The sequence below is a fragment of the Salvelinus alpinus genome, chromosome 28, assembly GCF_045679555.1.
Source record: "Salvelinus alpinus chromosome 28, SLU_Salpinus.1, whole genome shotgun sequence".
In the NCBI taxonomy this organism is placed as follows: domain Eukaryota; kingdom Metazoa; phylum Chordata; class Actinopteri; order Salmoniformes; family Salmonidae; genus Salvelinus; species Salvelinus alpinus.
In genome coordinates this window covers 33,140,920-33,168,297 of record NC_092113.1, presented here as the reverse complement: position 1 = coordinate 33,168,297, position 27,378 = coordinate 33,140,920, and the positions used below count along the sequence as shown (strand labels likewise).

General features: G+C 40.6%; 1 protein-coding gene across 3 annotated transcripts in view; it reads left to right on the top strand.

Annotated features, from left to right (window-relative positions):
• The window catches only part of LOC139557726 (extended synaptotagmin-1-like), a 49,186-nt gene extending 22,101 nt beyond the window's left edge, over positions 1-27,085 (top strand). For 2 of the 3 annotated variants that reach the window (XM_071372856.1, XM_071372858.1), the window contains exons 11-31: positions 1,410-1,458; positions 5,520-5,609; positions 5,765-5,860; positions 6,032-6,103; positions 6,358-6,444; positions 7,297-7,437; positions 7,837-8,022; positions 8,292-8,468; positions 8,661-8,743; positions 8,827-8,875; positions 9,194-9,283; positions 9,845-9,940; positions 10,172-10,243; positions 10,526-10,612; positions 10,919-11,065; positions 12,636-12,775; positions 16,011-16,187; positions 19,653-19,790; positions 23,669-23,774; positions 25,415-25,464; positions 25,553-27,085. In XM_071372856.1, the coding sequence (XP_071228957.1) occupies positions 1,410-1,458; positions 5,520-5,609; positions 5,765-5,860; positions 6,032-6,103; positions 6,358-6,444; positions 7,297-7,437; positions 7,837-8,022; positions 8,292-8,468; positions 8,661-8,743; positions 8,827-8,875; positions 9,194-9,283; positions 9,845-9,940; positions 10,172-10,243; positions 10,526-10,612; positions 10,919-11,065; positions 12,636-12,775; positions 16,011-16,187; positions 19,653-19,790; positions 23,669-23,774; positions 25,415-25,464; positions 25,553-25,580 (2,161 nt within the window). In that variant the 3' untranslated portion in view covers positions 25,581-27,085. The remainder of the gene's footprint in view (positions 1-1,409; positions 1,459-5,519; positions 5,610-5,764; positions 5,861-6,031; positions 6,104-6,357; positions 6,445-7,296; positions 7,438-7,836; positions 8,023-8,291; positions 8,469-8,660; positions 8,744-8,826; positions 8,876-9,193; positions 9,284-9,844; positions 9,941-10,171; positions 10,244-10,525; positions 10,613-10,918; positions 11,066-12,635; positions 12,776-16,010; positions 16,188-19,652; positions 19,791-23,668; positions 23,775-25,414; positions 25,465-25,552) is intronic. The other variant, XM_071372857.1, reaches the window with a different exon arrangement.
• Positions 27,086-27,378: the final 293 nt, after the last annotated feature.

The window sequence follows — 27,378 nt, the reverse complement described above, 5'->3', positions numbered from 1 at the left end:
TCTCTCCCTGGCTGTGTCTGTAATGCCCAACTCACTCCCTGGCTGTGTCTGTAATGCCCAACTCACTCCCAGGCTGTGTCTGAATTGCCCAACTCACTCCCTGGCTGTGTCTGTAGCGCCCAACTCACTCCCTGGCTGTGTCTGTAGCGCCCAACTCACTCCCTGGCTGTGTCTGTAGCGCCCAACTCACTCCCTGGCTGTGTCTGTAATGCCCAACTCACTCCCTGGCTGTGTCTGTAGCGCCCAACTCACTCCCTGGCTGTGTCTGTAGCGCCCAACTCACTCCCTGGCTGTGTCTGTAATGCCCAACTCACTCCCAGGCTGTGTCTGAATTGCCCAACTCTCTCCCTGGCTGTGTCTGTAATGCCCAACTCACTCCCTGGCTGTGTCTGTAATGCCCAACTCACTCCCAGGCTGTGTCTGTAATGCCCAACTCACTCCCAGGCTGTGTCTGTAATGGCCAACTCACTCCCTGGCTGTGTCTGTAATGCCCAACTCACTCCCAGGCTGTGTCTGTAATGGCCAACTCACTCCCTGGCTGTGTCTGTAATGCCCAACTCACTCCCAGGCTGTGTCTGTAATGCCCAACTCACTCCCTGGCTGTGTCTGTAATGCTCAACTCACTCCCTGGCTGTGTCTGTAATGCTCAACTCACTCCCTGGCTGTGTATGTAAGGCCCAACTCACTCCCAGGCTGTGTCTGTAATGGCCAACTCACTCCCTGGCTGTGTCTGTAATGCTCAACTCACTCCCTGGCTGTGTCTGTAATGCCCAACTCACTCCCTGGCTGTGTCTGTAATGGCCAACTCACTCCCTGGCTGTGTCTGTAATGCCCAACTCACTCCCTGGCTGTGTCTGTAATGGCACCCCATTCCCTATTTAGTTTAATACCTTGGACTGGTTCTAGTAAAATTTTGTGCACTAAAGGAGTGCACACTGGTTTTGCCCTAGTGCTAACACACTTCATTACACTAATCAAGTCATCAGGCATCAATTTGATGATCTCAATCAGGTGTATTAGTTGCGAGGGCATCAACTGTAATGTGCACCCCTTTGAGTTCCCAGGACCAGGACTGGGAAACACTGCCCTATGTATGTACACAACTTTAGGCCAGATTCTCATGCCCTACTCTGCTCAAAAGTAGTGCACTATATAGGGAATAATGTTCCATTTGGTATGCACTCTCTGTGTTGGTCATTTCATTCGCTGTTACAAATTTACTGTGTACCACTGTATGTTGTAATGTACAGTTTACATGTTCCTTCTTCCTCTCTCTCTCTCTCTCTCTCTCTCTCTCTCTCTCTCTCTCTCTCTCTCTCTCTCTCTCTCTCTCTCTCTCTCTCTCTCTCTCTCTCTCTCTCTCTCTCTCTCTCTCTCTCTCTCTCTCTCTCTCTCTCTCTCTCTCTCAGGGTCAAAATGGATCTAGATGTCGTACACAAGGCCAGAGTTCTAGATGAGGTGAGTTACAAGCGCTCCATCAACATATACAGTGCATTCGTCAAGTATTCAGACCCCTTCCCTTTTTCCACATTTTGTTACATTACAGCTTTATTCTGAAATGGATTAAATTATACATTTATGACATTTTATAATTTCATAAAAATTAAAACAGAAATACATTATTTACATATCTATTCAGACCTTTGCTATGAGACTCGAAGTTGAGGTCAGGTGCATCCTGTTTCCATTGGGAAAGGGGGATACCTAGTCAGTTGTACAACTGAATGCATTCAACTGAAATGTGTCTTCCGCATTTAACCCAACTGAATCAGAGAGGTGCGGGGGGCTGCCATAATCGCCATCCACGTCGATATCCACGTCACCTTGTCAGCTCGGGGATTCGATCCAGCAACCTTTCGGTTACTGGCCCCACTAGGCTACCTGCCGTCCCTTGAGATGTTTCTACAACTTGATTGGAGTCCACCTGTGGTAAATTTAATTGATTGGACATGATTTGGAAAGGCACACACCTGTCTATATAAGGTCCCAGTTGACAGTGCATGTCAGAGCAAAAACCCAGTCATGAGGACGAAAGGATTGTCCGTAGAGCTCCGAGACAGGATTGTGTCGAGGCACAGATCTGGGGAAGGGTACCAAAAGATTTGTGCAGCATTGAAGGTCCCGAAGAACAGTGGCCTTCATTATTCTTAAATGGAAGAAGTTTGGAACCACCAAGACTCTTCCTAGATGTGGCCGCCCGGCCAAACTGAGTAATCGGAGGAGAAGGGCATTGGTCAGGGAGATGACCTAGAACCCGATGGTCACTCTGACAGCTCCAGAGTTTCTCTGTGGAGATGGGAGAACCTTCCAGAAGGACAACCATCTCTGCAGCACTCCATCAATCAGGCCTTTATGGTAGAGTGGCCAGACGGAAGCCACTCCTCAGTAAAAGGCACATGAGCGCCTGCTTGAAGTTTGCCAAAAGGCACCTAAAGGACTCTCAGACCATGAGAAACAATATTCTCTGGTCTGATGAAACCAAGATTAAACTCTTTGGCCTGAATGCCAATCATCTTGTCTGGAGGAAACCTGGCACCATCCCTACAGTGAAGCATGGTGGTGGCAGCATCATGCTGTGGGGATGTTTTTCAGGGGCAGGGACAGGGAGACTAGTCCGGATCGAGAGAAAGATGAATGGAGCAAAGTACAGAGAGATCCTTAATGAAAACCTGCTCCAAGAAGCTCAGGACCTCAGACTACGGTGAAGGTTCACCTTCCAACAGGACAACGACCCTAAGCATACAGCCAAGACAACACAGGAGTGGCTCCGGGGCAAGTCTCTGAATGTCCTTGAGTGGCTCAGCCAGAGCCTGGACTTGAACCCAATCGAACATCTCTGGAGAGACCTGAAAATAGCTGTGCAGCGACGCTCCCCATCCAACCTGACAGAGCTTGAGACTATCTGCAAAGAAGAATGGGAGAAACTCCCCAAATACAGGTGTGCCAAACTTGTAGCGTCATACCCAAGATGACGCGAGGCTTTAATCGCTGGTGCTTCAACAAAGTACTGAGTAAAGGGTCTGAATCCTTATGTAAATGTGATATTTACATTTAAAAATTTTCCATTTGCAAAAATTTCTACCAACCTGTTTTTTTTTGTCATTATGGGGTATTGTGTGTAGATTGATGAGGGGAATTTAAAAAAATCTATTTTAGAATAAAGTTGTAACGTAACAAAATGTGGAAAAAGTCAAGGGATCTGAATACTTTCCAAATGCTCTTCATCTTATGTACGTAAAGTGAGTCTGACATTCCAATAGATTCAATAAATGGTGATATACTTCCAATATTTAGAAGCAGCTTCTGGTCAATGAGCATTTTAACATATACCAGCTGTTTTCTATATCTCGTGTAGAGAGTAAAAGCTCCATGCTGTGTAAAGGGCACTGAGCTGGAATGGCTACCCTGAGACATGGCTGTAGACTGGGTCAGAATGAAGGCTACCCTGAGACATGGCTGTAGACTGGGTCAGAATGAAGGCTACCCTGAGACATGGCTGTAGACTGGGTCAGAATGAAGGCTACCCTGAGACATGGCTGTAGACTGGGTCAGAATGAAGGCTCCCCTGAGACATGGCTGTAGACTGGGTCAGAATGAAGGCTACCCTGAGACATGGCTGTAGACTGGGTCAGAATGAAGGCTACCCTGAGACATGGCTGTAGACTGGGTCAGAATGAAGGCTACCCTGAGACATGGCTGTAGACTGGGTCAGAATGAAGGCTACCCTGAGACATGGCTGTAGACTGGGTCAGAATGAAGGCTACCCTGAGACATGGCTGTAGACTGGGTCAGAATGAAGGTTACCCTGAGACATGGCTGTAGACTGGGTCAGAATGAAGGCTACCCTGAGACATGGCTGTAGACTGGGTCAGAATGAAGGCTACCCTGAGACATGGCTGTAGACTGGGTCAGAATGAAGGCTACCCTGAGACATGGCTGTAGACTGGGTCAGAATGAAGGCTACCCTGAGACATGGCTGTAGACTGGGTCAGAATGAAGGCTACCCTGAGACATGGCTGTAGACTGGGTCAGAATGAAGGCTACCCTGAGACATGGCTGTAGACTGGGTCAGAATGAAGGCTACCCTGAGACATGGCTGTAGACTGGGTCAGAATGAAGGCTACCCTGAGACATGGCTGTAGACTGGGTCAGAATGAAGGCTCCCCTGAGACATGGCTGTAGACTGGGTCAGAATGAAGGCTACCCTGAGACATGGCTGTAGACTGGGTCAGAATGAAGGCTACCCTGAGACATGGCTGTAGACTGGGTCAGAATGAAGGCTACCCTGAGACATGGCTGTAGACTGGGTCAGAATGAAGGCTACCCTGAGACATGGCTGTAGACTGGGTCAGAATGAAGGCTACCCTGAGACATGGCTGTAGACTGGGTCAGAATGAAGGCTACCCTGAGACATGGCTGTAGACTGTGTCAGAATGAAGGCTACCCTGAGACATGGCTGTAGACTGGGTCAGAATGAAGGCTACCCTGAGACATGGCTGTAGACTGGGTCAGAATGAAGGCTACCCTGAGACATGGCTGTAGACTGGGTCAGAATGAAGGCTACCCTGAGGCATGGCTGTAGACTGGGTCAGAATGAAGGCTACCCTGAGACATGGCTGTAGACTGGGTCAGAATGAAGGCTACCCTGAGACATGGCTGTAGACTGGGTCAGAATGAAGGCTACCCTGAGGCATGGCTGTAGACTGGGTCAGAATGAAGGCTACCCTGAGACATGGCTGTAGACTGGGTCAGAATGAAGGCTACCTTGAGGCATGGCTGTAGACTGGGTCAGAATGAAGGCTACCCTGAGACATGGCTGTAGACTGGGTCAGAATGAAGGCTACCTTGAGGCATGGCTGTAGACTGGGTCAGAATGAAGGCTACCCTGAGACATGGCTGTAGACTGGGTCAGAATGAAGGCTGAATCTGGTAATTCCTTCAAACAGCAAGTGTCATGCAGACCCCATGTACCTCCCTCCTCGTGGTCTCCTGCTGGCTCAGTTTGTACTTACCGTTTCACCACAATAACTTTACACCCCTCTATGACTCTCAGTGGTTTAGTGCATTTGACCACAATAACATTACCCTCCTCGCTGACTCAATGGTTTATTCCATTTCACGACAATAACGTTACGCCCCTCTATGACTCTCAATGGTTTAGTCAGAGGATAGTAAATGTGCATGTTTAAGATCAACTACATGTCAGTTGGGCTATATCCAGTGGAGGCTGCTGAGAGGAGGACGCCTCATAATAATGGCTGGAATGGAGTCAATGGAATGGTATCAACCACATGGAAACCACGTGTGTTGGATGTGTTTGATACCACTCCATTGACTCCATTCCAGCCATTATTATGAGCCGTCCTCCCCTCAGCAGCCTCCACTGGCTGTATCATATTTATGTGGTTTCTGACATGTTAAAACATCCTTTCAGTTGCTACGGTCTGGTGCACTGCTCAGCCTCACTACAATTCTCAAACACCTACCGTCTCTCTTTAACCCCCCCTTTTCTCTCCTAGTGGTTGAAGCTGAAGGATGTTACATCAGGCAGTATTCACCTCCGTCTGGAGTGGCTCTCTCTGCTGTCCTCTGCTGACAGACTCAGTGAGGTGTGTCCACAGCGCAGTAGTTTGTAAACAAAGATGCTGTGTAAATATTGAGCTGTATCATTCTGCCACTCATCAGTATTTAACTTTTTTGCTTTGACCAGGTAAATCATATTCATATACCTCAAACACCCTTCTCTGTTTCCCCCTGTGATCAGGTTATCCAGAGGAACCGGAATATGACTTGTAAGACTGGAGACCCTCCATCTGCAGCCATCCTGTCTGTCTACCTGGACCGCGCTCAGGACCTGCCTGTGAGTACTGACTGACTGTGGCCATGTTCCAGGATGTCTTTAGTGCAGTCGTACTGCACAGATGATCAGATCTCACCATGCCTAGGGAAGTGTTTAACTTCTCAGGAACTGCTATAAAGACGACCTGGAACGCAACCTGATCTTATATCAGTGTAATGTGTTGTCTTTCAGAGGAAGAAGGGTAATAAGGACCCCAGCCCCATGGTGCAGCTGTCTGTACAGGACACAACCAAGGAGAGTAGGGTAGGAATTCACCACCACACACTCTCAGAGAGCCTGACTGTAACCATTCTACCTAACCTAACTAGTATCTCATATGTTCCATCACATATAGTGGATAACGTCTTCCCTCTTGTCTCTAGACTTGTTATGGGATCAGAGGGCCTTACTGTTAACATTCTACCTAACCTATAATATAATCATAATATAATGATCATTATATTCTAACCTAGCTGTATATTTCATCATAAATATATCCTCGTCTCTGCCATCTCCAGATCTGTTATCTGACCTCTGACCCTGTGTGGGAAGATGCCTTCACCTTCTATATCCAGGACCCTCGCAAACAGGAACTCGATATTCATGTAAAAAATCTTGTTACAAGCATACTTTCTCTTGTCTGTTAAAGTGTTACAGAAATCCTGTTGTTGCTGTGGTTACTGACACATACTCCCTACTGTTATTTATTCCCATTTCCTTATCCACCTGTCAATCATACCAACACTGCTCTTTAGCTTTCCCTCCTCCTCCTCTTCATCTTCCTCCTCTTCCCCTTCACCTCCACCTCTTCCCCTTCCTCCTCCTCCACCTCTTCCCCTTCACCTCCACCTCTTAACCCTCCACCTCTTCCTTCTCTCCCCCTCCTCCTCCTCTTCCCCTTCACCCTCCTCCACCTCTTCCCCTTCACCCTCCACCTCTTAACCCTCCACCTCTTCCTTCTTTTCCCCTTCACCTCCACCTCTTAACCCTCCACCTCTTCCTTCTCTCCCCCTCCTCCTCCTCTTCCCCTTCACCCTCCTCCACCTCTTCCTCCTCCCTCTCCTCTTCGCCTTCACCCTCTTCCACCTCATCCTCCTCCCTCTCCTCTTCTTCTTCACCCTCTTCCACCTCATCCTCCTCCCCCACCTCTTCCCCTTCACCCTCTTCCACCTCATCCTCCTCCCCCACCTCTTCCCCTTCACCCTCTTCCACCTCATCCTCCTCCCCCACCTCTTCCCCTTCACCCTCTTCCACCTCATCCTCCTCCCCCACCTCTTCCCCTTCACCCTCTTCCACCTCATCCTCCTCCCCCACCTCTTCCCCTTCACCCTCTTCCACCTCATCCTCCTCCCCCACCTCTTCCCCTTCACCCTTCACCCTTAACCCTCCACCTCTTCCTCCTCCCCCTCCTGTCCTCCTTCACCCTCCTCCTGCTCCTCCTCCTCCCTCTCTCCCAGGTGAAGGATGATGACCGGGCTCTGTCTCTTGGCAGTCTGACCATCCCACTGACCCGTCTGCTGGCTAGTCCTGACCTCAGCATGGATCAGTGGTTCCAGCTGGACATCTCTGGCCGCATCTATATCAATGCTGTTCTGAGGGTGGGTGGGGACACCCCTCCCTCCCTCCCTCCCTCCCTCCCTGCCACACACACACACACACACACACACACACACACACACACACACACACACACACACACACACACACACACACACACACACACACACACACACACACACACACACACACACACACACACAGGCATGCACGGAAGCACCGCCGCGCATACAAAAAACACCCACAGTTGCACATAGAATGCAAACACACACCTGCATGCATGGAGACACACACACACACACACACATACACACACAGAAACACAGAGATACAGAACACACAGACACACACAGAACACAGGCACACGGTTATGGCATGACCTGTCCTAATGTTTTCGTTCTGACTAAGCATCTCCCTCTCTTCTCTCTCCTGTGTTATAGGTTCTGTATCTAAATGAGGATGCCTCTCTTATCAGCCCCGTATCTCCTCACCCCCCAAGCCCAGGGGCAGGCCACGGAGACGGGGGTACCACATCAGAGGTAGCCCCCAGGGAAGTGGGTGGAGCCCCCAAACCTGAACCCACACGACCCCAACAGACCACCCCTGACTCGGACTTCGCTAGTGAGGTGAGTCCGCTAACAGACACACACACACACACACACACACACACACACACACACACACACACACACACACACACACACACACACACACACACACACACACACACACACACACACACACATACACACGCTCCTCTCACCGTATGGTGTGCTGCATATCCACCTGGCGGAGGCCAGTAACCTGATAGCCAAGGATAACGTATTGTATAGTGTACTCTCTCTCTCCATATTTCTCATCCTCCCTCTCTCTACCCATCCCTCCCCCTCTCTAGGGAGTGCTGCGTATCCACCTGGTGGAGGCCAGTAACCTGATAGCCAAGGATAACTTCATAGGGGGCATGGTGAAGGGGAAGAGTGACCCCTACGTCAAGATCAGGGTGGCAGGAGTCACCTTCCGCAGCCACACCATCAAAGAGAACCTGAACCCCTCCTGGAACGAACTCTACGAGGTAGAATAAACAGAGGGAATATATGAAGCAGCTGTGCTGGATATCCACAGTATTTTCAGTACATGGTGTCTCCGGACACTGCAGATCTATGCTCTCATACTGTAAACAATAATGAGGGGATTATTCATTAATGCAGAATTTAGACCTATTAAAGATTGTTGTGGAAAACGTCAAGCACCTCTGTGTCCTCAGATTATCTTAACCCAGTTGCCTGGTCAGGAGATCCAGTTTGAGCTGTTTGATAAAGATCTGGACCAGGATGACTTCTTGGGGAGGTGAGGTTCTGACCAGATAACATGGTGTCTCAAAACAAGTCAGAATCATTCTGCTGAATACATTTATGTTTTGTTTGTTACAGGTTCAAGTTAAACCTGCGAGAAATCATCAGCACACAGTTCACTGATGAGGTAACATCTAACTATTCACTATAAGTGATTGTTTTTCTGACAGATTTAGCTGTGTTTTCTGTATGGCCAGTGGTAGAGCTATGCCTCCAAAATATGTCTCTCTTACATTATTGTAATGGTACTCTGATAATCTATCTGGTGGTACTCTGATAATCTGATGGTGGTACTCTGATAATCTGATGGTGGTACTCTGATAATCTGATGGTGGTACTCTGGTAATCTGATGGTACTCTGGTAATCTGATGGTACTCTGGTAATCTGATGATACTCTGGTAATCTGATGGTACTCTGGTAATCATGTGTCTGTTTCTATCACAGTGGTACACTCTGAATGATGTGAAGTCAGGTCGGGTTCACCTGGTCATGGAGTGGCTCCCCACGGTCTCAGAGTCCGCCAGACTAAATCAGGTTAGCTTCCCCTGTTCTCTTCCTTGCTTTTTCCCCCTCTCTCTTTCTCTCTCCCACCTCTCTCTCTTTCTCTCTCTCTCCCCCCTCTCTCTTTCTCTCTCCCTCCCCCTCTCTCTCTCTTTCTCTCTCCCTTCCCCTCTCTCTCTCTCTTTCTCTCTCACTCTCACTCTCCCCCCTCCCCCCTCTCTCTCTCTCTCCCTCCCCCTCTCTTATTTTCTCACTTTCCCTCTTCCTCTTTTCCCCATACTCTTTCCCTCTGTCTCTCTCTGTCTTTCTTCCTCCCCCTCTTTCTCTCTCTCTCCCTCCCTCCCCCTTTCTCTCTCCCTCCCTTCCCCTTTCTCTTTCTCTCCCTCCCCCTCTCTCTTTCTCTCTCCCTCACTATCTCTCTAATTTTCTCTCTTTCCCTCCCTCTTTCCCTCCATACTCTTTCTTTCCCTCCCCGTATTGTTTCCCTCCATCTCCCTCTCTCTCACACTCTCCCTCTCTGTGATCTCTCTACATTCCTCTCTCTGCTCTACCAGAATCTGGTTCTAACAGTGTATTATAATTCTGAACCTCCAGATCCTGCAGTACCAGGCCCAGCAGCAGTACCAGAACAAGGCAGTGCCGTCGGCTGCTGTGTTGTTTGTGTACCTGGAGAGAGCCCACGGCCTGCCGGTGAGACCTGTGGCCTGCTGCCCTGCTGTGTTGACATACAGTTCTTGTTGTTGATGTTGTCAGTGGTCATATACTGTATAGCCCACAATACATCCTAAGTGTTTATATACATCATGGGTTTTGGTTTTATTACTATATATTGACATTTCAGGACTGGTTTGTATATTTGTTGTTTATGTACATTTGTCGATGTTGATTCTATTGCAGCCCTTTAATTTATTTTATCCACAGTTGAAGAAAAATGGAAAGGAGCCAAAAGTGGGGGCAGAGATTTCGCTGAGGGCCATGTCATACAAGACCAAGGTAAGCGTATCTTATAGACGGGTTGGTTGTTTAGCAACAAAAGTGAAACAAGCCAACTAGGATTCCCACAAGGCAGCTTCTTGTCACTGTTGCTAGCTATCTGTCCGTCCAGAATCACGACAACTCATGGACTTCTGCCACGTTGAAACGTGCACATCATTTTGGTGACGTTGTCAGCTAAGCCATCTATATTTCTCTAGACTCATGTCTATTTACAGATATGCTTACTAGAGAATACAAAAGGAAGTATGGACAATTTTTCCATCCATCTCTTTTTCAAAGGTGTGCGAGCGCTCTACGTCTCCTCGGTGGGATGAAGCGTTCCACTTCCTGGTTCGTGACCCTAAAGAGGAACTCCTTATAGTGAAGGTGAGTGAAGGGACCACCAGGGTTGTAAACTATACATTTGTTTTACTGTATGAATGTCTTGGCTTAACAATGATTTACTCTTGCTGCTGATAAGTGTTAACACGTTTTCATAGATTGCTTACACATATGCCATTCAAACCTGGGAGACAATGGAACGATAACAGTGGAATGATGACATTACGGTGCCCTACGCTGTCTCTGATCACTGTGTGTGTGTATATGTGCGTGCAATCGTGAGTGCATGCTTGTCTGTTTGTTTCGTGTGCACCCATCTCTGTGTGTGCCTGTTTCTCTGTGTGTGTGTAGCTGTCCCACAGCTGGGGCCAGGCCATGGGCACGGTGGTGTTGCCCCTGAGAGAGGTGCTGTCAGAGCAGGGCCTGGTGCTGGACCGATGGCTGAATCTGAACGGGGCCCTCCCAGAGAGCCAGATTCTACTGAGGGCCACACTCAAGGTTAACTCATAATAAAGACACGCACACTCTGTACCAAACCACTGTCCAGACCTGGGTTCAAATAGTTTTTTTATTCTTCCAAATTCTGTATCTGTGCTAGATTGAGCTTGTCTGACACAATGGAACAGGGAAGTGTAAACTCTGCCCATCTGGCATGTCAGGCAGAGGCTCAATCAAATGCTCAAAGTATTTGAAAGAAAAACAAGTACTGCTAAAGTGTCACACATGTTTAGCAGATGTTATTGGTCACATACACATGGTTAGCAGATGTTATTGGTCACATACACATGGTTAGCAGATGTTATTGGTCACATACACATGGTTAGCAGATGTTATTGGTCACATACACATGGTTAGCAGATGTTATTGGTCACATACACATGGTTAGCAGATGTTATTGGTCACATACACATGGTTAGCAGATGTTATTGGTCACATACACATGGTTAGCAGATGTTATTGGTCACATACACATGTTAAGCAGATGTTATTGGTCACATACACATGTTTAGCAGATATTATTGGTCACATACACATGGTCAGCAGATGTTATTGGTCACATACACATGTTTAGCAATGTTATTGGTCACATACACATGGTCAGCAGATGTTATTGGTCACATACACATGGTTAGTAGATGTTATTGGTCACATACACATGGTTAGCAGATGTTATTGGTCACATACACATGGTTAGCAGATGTTATTGGTCACATACACATGTTTAGCAATGTTATTGGTCACATACACATGGTCAGCAGATGTTATTGGTCACATACACATGGTTAGTAGATGTTATTGGTCACATACACATGGTTAGTAGATGTTATTGGTCACATACACATGGTTAGCAGATGTTATTGGTCACATACACATGGTTAGTAGATGTTATTGGTCACAGACACATGGTTAGCAGATGTTATTGCGGGTGTAGCAAAATGCTTGTAGCGACTATTTGAACACAGCTCTGCATTCAAATTAACTCAGATTTGTTGTTGTTGTTGCAGTAAAGCAATTTAAGGTTGAGTTTATTCTTCAATATGCATACCTGCCAAGAACTAGACACACACACTCTCTATACCAGTGTTTCCCAACTCCAGTCCTCGAGTACCCCTAACAATACATATTTTTGTTGTGGCCCTGGACAAGCACACCTGATTTTGCTTGTCAACTAATCATCAAGCCCTTGTCAAGTTGAATCATGTGTTTTTGGCTGGGGCTACAACAAAAATGTGTATTGAGGAGCGGAGTTGGGAAACATTGTACCAAACAAACTCACTACTGCCATATGATTTTCATACTCTGTACTAAACTCAACACTGTCCCGTGACTATTCCTCTAAAACAACATGATTGTATTTGCTCTGAACACCCTCTTTCTACATTCATCATGTGAGCTCTTAATACCTTCCATCCTGATAAGCATTTTACTGTCACGCGTTTCTTACTCATAAATATTATATTGTATCTGTTTTTTAAGTGTGTCGTGACTGTGTGTGAAATAACCTTTCAAATGGAATGAACTGAAGCTTGAAACTTGAGTGGAATATGAAATGCACTTTGTCCTGTAGATGTTGAACACCCAGCTGGCAGTGTGTCCTAGTGGTGTGTCCAGTGATACTACTGGGGAGGGCAGTGAGGAGAGAGACCATGTCATCCACAGACGGGACACTGAACCAAACCTACGACACAGATCACCGCTCTCTCAATTGTGAGTCATTCTGAAGCTCAAACTCGCATCAATGCCCCATTGTGTTCCAGTCACATTACAGCACATTGCAGTACAGTACATTACAGTACAGTACATTACAGTACAGCACATTACAGTACAGCACATTACAGTACAGTATAGCACAGTACAGCACATTACAGCACATTACAGTACAGCACATTACAGTACAGTACATTACAGTACAGTACATTACAGTACAGCACATTACAGCACATTACAGTACAGCACATTACAGTACAGTACATTACAGCACATTACATTACAGCACATTACAGTACAGTACATTACAGTACAGCACATTACAGCACGTTACAGTACAGTACATTACAGTACAGTACATTACAGTACAGCACATTACAGCACATTACAGTACAGCACATTACAGTACAGTACATTACAGTACAGCACATTACAGCACAGTACATTACAGTACAGTACATTACAGTACAGCACATTACAGTACAGCACAGTACAGTGCAGCATATTACAGCACAGTACAGTACAGTACAGCACATTGCAGTACATTGCAGTGCAGTACATTGCAGTACAGCACAGTACAGTATAGCACATTGCAGTGCAGTACAGCACATTACAGTACAGCACAGTACAGTACAGTAAGAACTGAGAAGTGATGTCCAACGGGCCTGCATGGCACACGTTGTTCTTCTCACTGCAGTGTACTGTACTTCACCATAGAAATATCACATTTCTGTGGTTTAAAATGATCATGCTTCTAATCAAACATCAGTAGGGCCCAGAGTTGTTCCTGACCTCGTCAACTGACCAGGAACAACTCTGGGCCTAGTCATAATCAATGAGTAGGTTGACGTTTATTGGGATGAATCTTGTCCTGGAGGCAGAACTGAGTGATTTCCGCTAGATGGGCCAGCTGCAAAGTCAAAATTGGCTATATTGTAAAAATGTATATAAAGAAAAAGCAGGTTTTTGGTCTTCATTTAAGGTTAGGGTTAGGCATTTGTGTTAGCATAGTGGTTAAGGTTATGGTTATGTTTAAAATCAGATTTTATGACTTTGTGGCTGTGCCAGCTAGTGACCACTCTGCAGAGCTACCTCCAGAACAACATTCATGATGAGAAACATTAACCTGCAGTGAATGAATACATGTATAATCCATGTAAACTGTAACCATGGGAGATTCTCAATTGGGAAAAAGTTCATCCTTGTTGTTTGTCCTCCTTTTATGCATTTCACCAAACAATTTCATACACATCAAATCAAACATTTCTGATATAAAATACAAAATAAGCACATTGTGGGCAGGACTCATTCATCGGTATCATCACAATCCAATTCCATGTATTCAATACAAAGGCTGGTTTGCTCATAGTTTTGTAGACTTTCCATTGGCGCCCAAAAACACAATCCACCATAGAAATAGGGAAGGGTGAATACAATAGAGGAATACAACTGATATGAATGTATTGGCCTAAATCCACAACAAAGCAACTGATATGAATGTATTGGCCAACATCCACATCAAAGCAACTGATATGAATGTATTGGCCTACATCCACAACAAAGCAACTAATATGAATGTATTGGCCTACATCCACATCAAATCAACTGATATGAATGTATTGGCCTACATCCACATCAAATCAACTGATATGAATGTATTGGCCTACATCCACATCAAAGCAACTGATATGAATGTATAGGCCTACATCCACATCAAAGCAACTGATATGAATGTATTGGCCTACATCCACATCAAAGCAACTGATATGAATGTATTGGCCTACATCCACATCAAATCAACTGATATGAATGTATTGGCCTACATCCACATCAAAGCAACTGATATGAATGTATTGGCCTACATCCACATCAAAGAAACTGATATGAATGTATTGGCCTACATCCACATCAAATCAACTGATATGAATGTATTGGCCTACATCCACAACAAAGCAACTGATACGAATGTATTGGCCTACATCCACATCAAAGAAACTGATATGAATGTATTGGCCTACATCCACAACAAAGCAACTGATACGAATGTATTGGCCTACATCCACATCAAATCAACTGATATGAATGTATTGGCCTACATCCACATCAAAGCAACTGATATGAATGTATTGGCCTACATCTACATCAAAGCAACTGATATTAATGTATTGGCCTACATCCACAACAAAGCAACTGATATGAATGTATTGGCCTACATCCACATCAAAGCAACTGATATGAATGTATTGGCCTACATCCACAACAAAGCAAGATCACAATGGAAGATCACAATGTTGGAGATGATGACTTTGGAGCAATCCAAAGTTATGTATAACTAAAACAACTTATTTCTCTGCATGTACGAAGTATTGTAAAAAAAAAACATAACAATTAGACAGTCCCCATTGCCCACGTCTTTCCATATATTGTACATGATATGGCACTGATGGGGTGATTTTAGAATTTTGTGCAGTAGTATTTACTGAATGCCGGAAAACAGTGAACACAATTGCACACATTTCTGTTCTGATCAAAACAAGGTTTTAATGTTCTGTGAACAAATCACCTAAGACCTCATTTTGTATTCACTGATGATATTTGTATTTAATGCAAAAGGTGGTCTAAGATATGCAAGTCATGTGCTAAGGCAAGAAAATGATCAGATGTTCTGTAAATATATTTGAGCATTTTATCATTGCTGTTCTGCTATAGATATGTTTCAACACAGATCAAAAATTGCTTGTACAGGATTGAGAAACGGCAATAGGCGAGCGGAGGAGAACACTCTTTTAAAAAATGGTGCTATCAGGAACCTAAAAGGGTTCTTCGGCTGTCCACATAGTAGAACCATTTGAAGAACCTGTTTTGGTTCCAGGTAGAACTCTTTTGAGTTCCATGTAGAACCTTTTCCACAGAGGGTTCTATCTGGAATAAAATACAAACATTTCAAATCTGCCACACCCCCTTCGAATCAGCTTTTGTTTTCTCAGAGTAGAAAAGCATAAACATATTGGAAAAAAAATATGCTACTACATTTTATCTATAAAATGTCTAGCACAACTAGCTACGTATCTTTTTATCATTTTTCATATGTATTTTGGGATTCCTACTCTGTAAACGTCATTTGCCTGATGACACGCTAGTGGAGAAGGAGCGTCTCATTTTATACAAGCACATTTGTTTCCACATTTCCTCTCCTCGCCCCCTCCCCTTGATTACCTCTGACCTTTTTCAAAAGGAGGCGAGGAGATGACGGAGGAGAAGACGTGAGGAGTCGAGTAAAACCAATTGAGATTCTCCCCCTGTCTACCTGTGTCTCCTCTCTCAGAGGTGGTCAGAGCCCTGGCCAGGTGAAGCTGCAAATTGGCTACTCAACAGAGGAGAACAGGCTGTTCATCACCGTCCTCTCCTGCAGGTCTGTCCTAAACTACAATACCCATAATGCACTGGATTGGCTGGTGGTTTACAGTACTTTGCCATATAGCCCTATAGCCTCTATAAATCATATACAGTACCAGTCAAAAGTTTGGACAGACCTACTCATTCCAGGGGTTTCTTTATTTTTACTATTTTCTAAATTGTAGAATAACAGTGAAGACAACAAAACTATGAAATAACACACATGGAATCATGTAGTAACCAAAAAAGTGTTAAACAAATCTAAATATATTCTATATTGGAGATTCTTCAAAGGAGCCATCCTTTGCCTTGATTACGTCTTTGCATTCGCTCAACCAGTTTCACGAGGTAGTCACCTGGAATGCATTTCAATTAACAGGTGTACCTTGTTAAAATTTAATTAATGGAATTTCTTTCCTATTTTACCTTTATTTAACTAGGCAAGTCAGTTAAGAACAAATTCTTATTTTCAATGACAGCCTAGGAACAGGGGGTTTACTGCCTTGTCCAAGAGCTGAACGACAGATTTTCACTTTGTCAGCTCGGGGATTTGATCTTGCAATCTTTCAGTTACTAGTCCTACGCTCTAACCACTAGGCTACCTGACGCCCGTTCTTAAAGTGTTTGAGCCAATCAGTTGTGTTGTGACAAGGTAGTGGTGGTATACAGAAGATAGCCCTATTTGGTAAAATACCAAATATATATTATGGCAAGAACAGTGCAGTCAGAAAAACCATCAAGCACTATGATGAAACTGGCTCTCATGAGGACCGCCACAGGAAAGGAAGACCCAGAGTTGCAGAGGATAAGTTCATTACAGTTACCAGCCTCAGAAATTGCAGGCAAAATAAATGCTTCACAGAGTTCAAGTAACAGACACAGAGGAGGAGACTGCAAATTGCTGCAAAGAAACCACTACTAAAGGACACCAATAAGAAGAAAAGACTTGCACGAGCAATCAGCATTAGACTGGTGGAAATCTGTCCTTTGGTCTGATGAGTCCAAATTTTGAGATTTTTGGTCCCAACCAGCTTGTCTTTGTGAGACACAGAGTAGGTGAACAGATGATCTCTGCATGTGTGGTTCCCACCGTGAAGCATGGAGGAGGAGGTGTGATGGTGTGGTTGGTGCTTTGCTGGTGACACTGTCAGTGATTTATTTAGAATTCAAGGCACATTTAACCAGCATGGCTACCACAGCATTTTGCAGCGATACGCCATCCCATCTGGTTTGCGCTTAGTGGGACTATCATTTGTTTTTCAACAGGACAATGACCCAACACACCTCCAGGCTGTGTAAGGGCTATTTGACCAATAAGGAGAGTGATGGAGTGCTGCATCAGATGACCTGGCCTCTACAATCACCTGACCTCAACCTAATTGAGATGGTTAAGGATGAGTTGGACCGCAGAGTGAAGGAAAAGCAGCCAACAAGTGCTCAGCATATGTGGTAACTCCTTCAAGACTGTTGGAAAAGCATTCCAGGTGAAGCTGGTTGAAAGAATGCCAAGAGTGTGCAAAGCTGTCATCAAGGCAAAGGGTGGCTACTTTAACTTTTCTGCGCTACGGATACCGAATACGGGTTCACTTTCCTAAACAACCGCTGAATTGCAGGGCGCCAAATTCAAAAATATTCCTAAAAATATTTATAATCATGCAATCACAAGTGAAATATACCAAAACACAGCTTAGCTTGTTGTTAATCCACCTATTGTGTCAGATTTTGAAAATATATTTTACAGCGAAAGAAATCCAAGCTTTTGTGAGTGTAGCTTTCAATGCTACATCAGCTAGCCCCAAATTAGCATGGTCACAAAAAGTGTGAAAAGCAATAAAATTAATCGCTTACCTTAGATAATCTTCGGACATTTCCACTCACGAGACTCCCAGTTACACAACAAATCTTCTTTTGTTCGATAAAAATTACTTTTATCACAAAAAAAACGCCATTTGGGTTGCGCGTTATGTTGAGAAAAACTACAGCCTCGTTCCAGTCCTGAAAGGAAGATGAAAATTTCCAAACGTATCAGATTAAAAAATATTACTAAAAATATTTATAATCATGCAATCACAGGTGAAATATACCGAAACACAGCTTAGCTTGTTGTTAATCCACCTATCGTGTCAGATTCTGAAAATATATTTTACTGCGAAAGAAATCCAAGCTTTTGTGAGTTTAGCTTTCAATGCTATAACAGCTTAGCCTTATATTAGCTTGGCTAGCTTGGCCACGAAAGTAAGAAAAGCAATCAAATGAATTGCTTACCTTTGATAATCTTCGGGTGTTCCCACTCACGAGACTCCCAGTTACACAACAAATGTTCTTTTTATTCGATAAATATTACTTTTATCACAAAAAAACGCCATTTGGGTTGCGCGTTATGATGAAAAAACAAAAGCCGTGTTCCGTTCGACAAATTCCAAAAAGTATCCGAAACGGTCGTAGAAACATTTAAAATGTTTTTTTATAATCAAACCTCAGGTTGTCTTTAACAAACATAATTGATAATATTTCAACCGGAGCATAACCTATTAATTAAGAGAGAAAATGAAAATGGTGAGCTCCTCCCGCGCGCGCAGGAAATATTCAGAGGACACCTGACCTCTTTTGAAACATCTCGCTCATTTTTCAAAATAAAAGCCTGAAACTATGTCTAAAGCCTGGTCACAGCCTGAGGAAGCCATTGGGAAAAGAATCTGGTTGATAAATGGAGGTTAGACAGGCCAAGAAACAAAGTTTTTTAAAAACAAATATCACTTCCGGGTTACTTTTTCTCAGGATTTCGCTTGCAGAATAAGTATTGTTTTTCTCACAGACAATATTTGGACAGTTTTGGAAACTTTGGAGTGTTTTCTATCCTAATCTGTAAATTATATGCATATTCTACGATCTGGGCCAGAGAAAATGTCCGTTTACGTTGGGTACGTTATTTGAAAAAAATAAAAAAAATCTGACCCCTAGCGCTAAGAAGTTTTTAAAGAATCTTAAATATAAAATATATTTTGACTTGTTTAACACTTTTTTGGTTACTACATGATTCCATGTGTTATTTCATAGTTTGATGTCTTCACTATTATTCTACAATGTGGAAAATAGTTAAAAAGTAAGAAAAACCCTTGAATGAGTAGGTGTGTCCAAACTTTTGACTGGTACTGTACATATTTGTTCGTTCATGTTGTTTGTTTTTTAATGTTATGTAAATGCATTCAGAATATTTGGGATTGTGAACCCATTGTTATATTGTATTTGAATGAATACATAAATATTCTTAAAAAAGAAAGAGAAAAAAGTTGTCCCCATAAGACTGTTTCAATGGGCTATTGTTTGTCGACTTCCAGTATGTGATCATTGTGGTTCCTGTGATCATTGTGGTTCCTGTACCCAGTGGGCTTCCTGTACCCAGTGGGCTTCCTGTACCCAGTGGGCTTCCTGTACCCAGTGTATGACACAGTTTGTCATCCAGTCCTCTGTTTACCTCTAGGGGCCTGCCAGCTTGTGGGTCTGCTAAGGACAGCTCCGACCCATATGTCTCCTTTATCCTTCTGCCGGACAAGAACAGGACCACCAAGAGAAAGACCATCACCAAGAAGAGAGACCTCAACCCTGAGTTTAACGAGAGGTGAGATGGGAGTTGAGACTAGAGAGAGGGAATGTGTAGGGACAGGAGATTAGAGACGGGAGGAGAAACCAGAAGACTAGAGAGAGGGAATGTGTAGGGACAGGAGGTTTTCCAGACCATGTAACACTGGGCCCTAGTTATACCATAGTTCGTTTTGTGTAATACTAATATCTGATACTGTTTGCTAGCTTTTTGTACGTCTAAAGTCCTAGCCCTATGTATCATACTATCAGCTATACAGTAGTTAGTTATGTGTTATTACTTGCTCTGACTTTGCTGATAGCTACTTTGTTGAGGAAAAGGGTATTTACTATGACTGAGATATGTGCTTGTCCCACCTAGCTATCTTAAGATGGATGCACTAACTGTAAGACACTCTGGATAAGAGCGTCTCTAGATGACTAAAATGTAAATGTAAAATGTGATAATACTATGTGTAGTAGTTATGTATAGTAAAACTATGTGCAGTAGTTATGTATAGTAATACTATGTGTAGTAGTTATGTATAGTAATACTATGGGAACTAGTTGTGTAATACTATGGATAATAGTAATGTGTAATACTACTATGTGTAAGAGGTGTGTAATAGTGGTGTGTAATAATACTATGGGTAATAGTAATTCTATGGGTAATAGTAATATTATGGGTAATAATACTATGGGTAATAGTCATGTGTAATAATACTATGGGTAACGGTTCTGTGTAATACTACTATGTGTAATAGTTATACTACTATGTGTAATAGTTATATGTAATACTACTATGTGTAATAGTTATATGTAATAATACTATGTGTAATAGTTATATGTAATAATACTATGTGTAATAGTTATATGTAATAATACTATGTGTAATAGAAATGTGTAATAATACTATTTGTAATAGTTACATGTAATAATACTATGGGTAATATGTAAGAATACTATGGGCAATATGTAATAATACTATTTGTAATAGTTATATGCATTACTACTATGTGTAATAGTTATATGTAATAATACTATGGGTAATAGTAATATGTAATAATACTGTGTAATAATACTATGTGTAATGGTTATGTCTAATAATACTATGTATAATAGTTATGTCTAATAATACTTTGTGTAATAGCTATGTGTAATAATACTGTGGAGTAGTTATGTATAGTAATACTATGTGTAATAGTTATATGCATTACTACTATGTGTAATAGTTATATGTAATAATACTATGTGTAATAGTTATATGCATTACTACTATGTGTAATAGTTATATGTAATAATACTATGTGTAATAGTTATATGTAATAATACTATGTGTAATAGTTATATGTAATAATACTATGTGTAATAGTTATATGTAATAATACTATGTGTAATAGAAATGTGTAATAATACTATTTGTAATAGTTACATGTAATAATACTATGGGTAATATGTAAGAATACTATGGGCAATATGTAATAATACTATTTGTAATAGTTATATGCATTACTACTATGTGTAATAGTTATATGTAATAATACTATGTGTAATAGTTATATGTAATAATACTATGTGTAATAGTTATATGTAATAATACTATGTGTAATAGTTATATGTAATAATACTATGTGTAATAGTTATATGTAATAATATTATGTGTAATAGTTATATGTAATAATACTATGGGTAATAGTAATACTATGTGTAATAGTTATATGTAATAATACTATGTGTAATAGTTATATGCATTACTACTATGTGTAATAGTTATATGTAATAATACTATGTGTAATAGTTATATGTAATAATACTATGTGTAATAGTTATATGTAATAATACTATTTGTAATAGTTACATGTAATAATACTATGTGTAATAGAAATGTGTCACAGTTATATGTAATAATACTATGGGTAATAGTAATACTATGTGTAATAGTTACATGTAATAATACTATTTGTAATAGTTACATGTAATAATACTATGTGTAATAGAAATGTGTCACAGTTATATGTAATAATACTATGTGTAATAGTTATATGTAATAATACTATGTGTAATAGTTATATGTAATAATACTATTTGTAATAGTTACATGTAATAATACTATGTGTAATAGAAATGTGTCACAGTTATATGTAATAATACTATGGGTAATAGTAATACTATGTGTAATAGTAATATGTAATAATACTATGGGTAATATAAATGTGTAATAGTTATATGTAATAATACTATGTGTAATAGTTATATGTAATAATACTATGGGTAATATAAATGTGTAATAGTTATATGTAATAATACTATGTGTAATAGTTATATGTAATAATACTATGGGTAATATAAATGTGTAATAGTTATATGTAATAATACTATGTGTAATAGTTATATGTAATACTACTATGTGTAATAGTTATATGTAATAATACTATGTGTAATAGTTATATGTAATAATACTATGTGTAATATAAATGTGTAATAGTTATATGTAATAATACTATGTGTAATAGTTATATGTAATAATACTATGTGTAATATAAATGTGTAATAGTTATATGTAATAATACTATGTGTAATAGTTATATGTAATACTACTATGTGTAATAGTTATATGTAATAATACTATGTGTAATAGTTATATGTAATAATACTATGTGTAATAGTTATATGTAATAATACTATGTGTAATAGTTATATGTAATAATACTATGTGTAATAGTTATATGTAATAATACTATGTGTAATAGTTATATGTAATAATACTATGTGTAATAGTTATATGTAATAATACTATGTGTAATAGTTATATGTAATAATACTATGGGTAATAGTTATATGTAATAATACTATGTGTAATAGTTATATGTAATAATACTATGTGTAATAGTTATATGTAATAATACTATGGGTAATAGTAATACTATGTGTAATAGTTATGTGTAATAATACTATGGGTAATATGTAATAATACTATTTGTAATAGTTATATGCATTACTACTATGTGTAATAGTTATATGTAATAATACTATGGGTAATAGTAATATGTAATAATACTGTGTAATAATACTATGTGTAATGGTTATGTCTAATAATACTTTGTATAATAGCTATGTGTAATAATACTGTGGAGTTGTTATGTATAGTAATACTATGTGTAATAGTTATATGCATTACTACTATGTGTAATAGTTATATGTAATAATACTATGTGTAATGGTTATGTCTAATAATACTTTGTATAATAGCTATGTGTAATAATACTGTGGAGTTATGTATAATAATACTATGTGTAATAGTTATATGCATTTCTACTATGTGTAATAGTTATATGTAATAATACTATGTGTAATAGTTATATGTAATAATACTATGTGTAATAGTTATATGAAATAATACTATGGGCAATAGTAATATGTGATACTACTGTGTAATAATACTATGTGTAATAGGTATGTCTAATAATACTATGTATAATAGCTATGTGTAATAATACTGTGGAGTAGTTATGTATAATAATACTATGTGTAATAGTTATATGCATTACTACTATGTGTAATAGTTATATGTGATAATACTATGTGTAATAGTTATATGTAATAATACTATTTGTAATAGTTATATGTAATAATACTATGTGTAATAGTTATGTCTAATAATACTATGTGTAATAGTTATGTCTAATAATACTATGTGTAATAGTTATGTCTAATAATACTATGTGTAATAGTTATGTCTAATAATACTATGTTTAATAGCTATGTGTAATAATACTATGTTTAATAGCTATGTGTAATAATACTGTGTAGTAGTTATGTATAATAATACTACGTGTAATAGTTATGTGTAATAATTATGTAATACTGGTTATTTCATATATTCGTATCTGGCATTGTATGTCTTAATATTTTGTGCAGGTTTGACTTTGACTTCACTCTGGAGGAGTGCATGCAGAGAAGACTTGACCTAACTGTCAAAAACAACGTATCCTTCATGAGCAGGGAGAGAGAGCTCATTGGAAAGGTATTATTTGTGTAAAATCCTTAAATATACAGTACCAATCAAAAGTTTGGACACACCTACTCATTCAAGGGTTTTTCTACATTGTACAATAATAGTGAAGACATCAAAACTATGAAATAACACATATGGAATCATGTAGTAACCAAAAAAGTGTTATATTATATATTTTAGAATCTTCAAAGTATCCACCCTTTGCCTTGATGACAGCTTTGCGCACTCTTGGCATTATCTCAACTAGCTTCACCTGGAATGCTTTTCCAACAGTCTTGAAGGAGTTCCCACACATGCTGAGCACTTGTTGGCTGCTTTTCCTTCACTCTGCGGTTCAACTCATCCCAAACAATCTCAATTGGGTTGAGGTTGGGTGATTGTGGATGCCAGGTCATCTGATGCAGAACTCCATCACTCTCCTTATTGGTCAAATAGCCCTTACACAGCCTGGAGGTGTGTTGGGTCATTTTCCTGTTGAAAAACAAATGATAGTTCCACTAAGCGCAAACCAGATGGAATGGCGTATCACTGCAGAATGCTGTGGTTGCCATGCTGGTTAAGTGTACTTTGAATTCTAAATAAATCACTAACAATGCCACTAGCAAAGCACCCCCACACCATCACACCTTCTCCTCCATGCTTCACGGTGGGAACAACACTTGCAGAGATCATCCGTTCACCTACTCTGCGTCTCACAAAGAGACGGAGGTTGGAACCAAAAATCTAAAATTTGGACTCCTCAGACCAAAGATCATATTTCCACAAGTCTAATGTCCATTGCTCGTGTCTCTTGGCCCAAGCAAGTCTCTTCTTCTTATTGATGTCCTTTAGTAGTGGTTTCTTTGCAGCAATTCGACCATGGAGGCCTGCTTCACACAGTCTCCTCTGAACAGTAGATGTTGAGATGTGTCTGTTACTTGAACTCTGTGAAGCATTTATTTGGATTGAAATTTCTGAGGCTGGTAACTCTAATGAACGTATCCTCTACAGCAGAGGTAACTCTGGGTCCTCCTTTCCTGTGGCAGTCCTCATGAGAGCCAGTTTCATCATAGTGCTTGATGGTTTTTGCGACAGCACTTGAAGAAACCTTCAAAGTTCTTGAAATGTTCCGGATTGACTGACCTTCATGTCTTTAAGTAATGATGGACTGTTGTTTCTCTTTGCTTATTTGAGCTGTTCTTGCCATAATATGGACTTGGTCTTTTACCAAATAGGGCTATCTTCTGTATACCACCTCTACCTTGTCACAGCACAAATGATTGGTTCAAACGCATTAAGAAGGAAAGAAATTCCACAAATTAACTTTTAACAAGGCACACCTGTTAATTGAAATGCATTCCAGAGTGTGCAAGTCTGTCAACAAGGCAAAGGGTGGCCACTTTGAATAATCTCAAATATACAATGTATTTTGATTTGTTTAACACTTATTTTGGGTACTACATTATTCCATGTGTGTTATGTCATAGTTTTGATGTCTTCACTATTATTCTACAATGTAGAAAATTGTCAAAATAAAAACCTGGAATGAGTAGGCGTGTCACAACTTTTGACTGGTACTGTATTTTCTCTAATTATTTATCCCATTTAGTTGTTCTAATGTAATATGGACTTCTCCAAGTGATGTGAACTGTTTTTGTCGTTCTGTTTAGTTACAGCTAGATCTTGACCAGATAGACCTGGAGAATGGCGACACACAATGGTAAGTGCCTTCCCATGTGCTACCTCTTCTACATTTGTTCATATTCATTCCACATGACTCTGATTGATAAGATCTCCTACTTTCTCAGGTACGATTTAGTAGAGGAGACCAATTAGATGAGAGGATGGCCTCACTTTCCTGCAGTGCAATGTTACTTTTACTGTTGCTTCTTCTGTATGGTTTATTTTATATTTTTATTCAGCTAATGTACAATAGGACCACCACTGAAGAATTGCTTATATTACCTATCATCCCAACAATATCACAATTTATCTGTAAATTGAATAATTTCAAATGATAGGTTTGGTTCGTCTTATTACCGTCTTACGTAGGCTCTGTAAGAAAGAATTCCTAAATTCTAGAATTCCTAATTCGAGTCTGAAAAAGTGTTCTTTAGAATCTTTTGTCTGAGTAGATATTTGATATGAAGGCAACTATGTCGCTCCTAAAGGAATCTATCTTGAAAAGCACAAAGTATTTTATCAACCCCATAGTTCAGAAAATGTAGCAAAAATCCTGAACATTTTAAACCTTCAGGTATTTTGAGTTCTCATCACTTCAGTTCTTATTTACTACAAAAGTAATTGTTCTCAGAGGGTACTTTCTTACTTTGTTGCATTGTTTCATTTGTTTTATTGCAAAACTATATCAACCATCTTGAGATAAGTGTTTGAGTGTTAATTGAGACCAAGGCCCAACATACTGAGTAACGGGTACCGGTAGATATGATGATGAGGGTGCTGAAATGTTACCCTGTAGTCTCAGAGCGTTTATGTGCCATCATGGATGTTTACAATCCTGAAGTTATTACTTTTATCTTTGTTAAAAAAAACGTTTGATTTAATCAATCCTTTTGTTACACTGTTTTTCTGTTGCTAATTTTGCCTTATATATTCCAACACTGTGTCATTTTTGAGAAGATTGAGAATGTTTATGATCTACTGATTGTGTTCATTCTGTTCCAAATGAAGAAGTTTTGTATGTTTTATCAGATTTATTTAAAAGCTGATTTTATAATTCAGGAAATGTGTTAGGGAATGACCCAGACATCACATTTGCCACTGAAAACACACTCTAGCTGTACAGTAATGCACCGTCTGAATCACTGTGCTTTTATTTGATAAAGAGAACATTATATGTGTAGAAATTAAATATGTAGCTGTATCATGAATGTGTATGTTCACAGTCCAAGACAGCATTGTGTCATATACAGTATGTTTGTGTGTGATTGAATGTGTTTGTTGTGCCAGTAGTGGCCTGAGTTCTGCAATAAGTCAGTCAATCAGGCATGTTACAAGTTGTCTGTTACAAACTTAGACAAGAGTGCTGTTTAGTCCAGGACTGGACTTCATTTGTGTCCAGGTCACCTGCTCTGGAAGAAGTGAGCTACTTTTGTGGCAAGGAAATGTTCATCCCCCACTGTCATTTCACTGCCAAGGCTTGTTAAAATACTTGAAAATGTTTGTTGGCAATTATTTATTTTTTTAAAGTAGAAAACATGTTGTATAAGAGCGAGAGTAGAGAGAGACGTATAGAGAGAACAGCTCCTGCGCTTTCACACATGCATAACAATCGCCACATGTCTGTGTCGCACTTTCATTAAACGTTTGCACTTTCAAAATCCCAGTCTGTTGGTCTTCTTTATGCTGGGCGACAAAACAAAACAAATGTCAACTTTTTTTAATCTTCTGATAAATCAAGATGATCCCAATCTTCCCTCATCCTGTTACTCACCTCTTCTGACAGACATTACCTTCGTACCAAATGACACCCTATTCCCCATATACCCATATACAGCACTACTATTGACCAGAGCCCTATGGGAATAGGGTGCCATTTGTAACGCAATAAATATCTCATAAGATTAGCGGAAATCTTGTACACCCCTTGTAGACTACACTGAAGATTTATTGG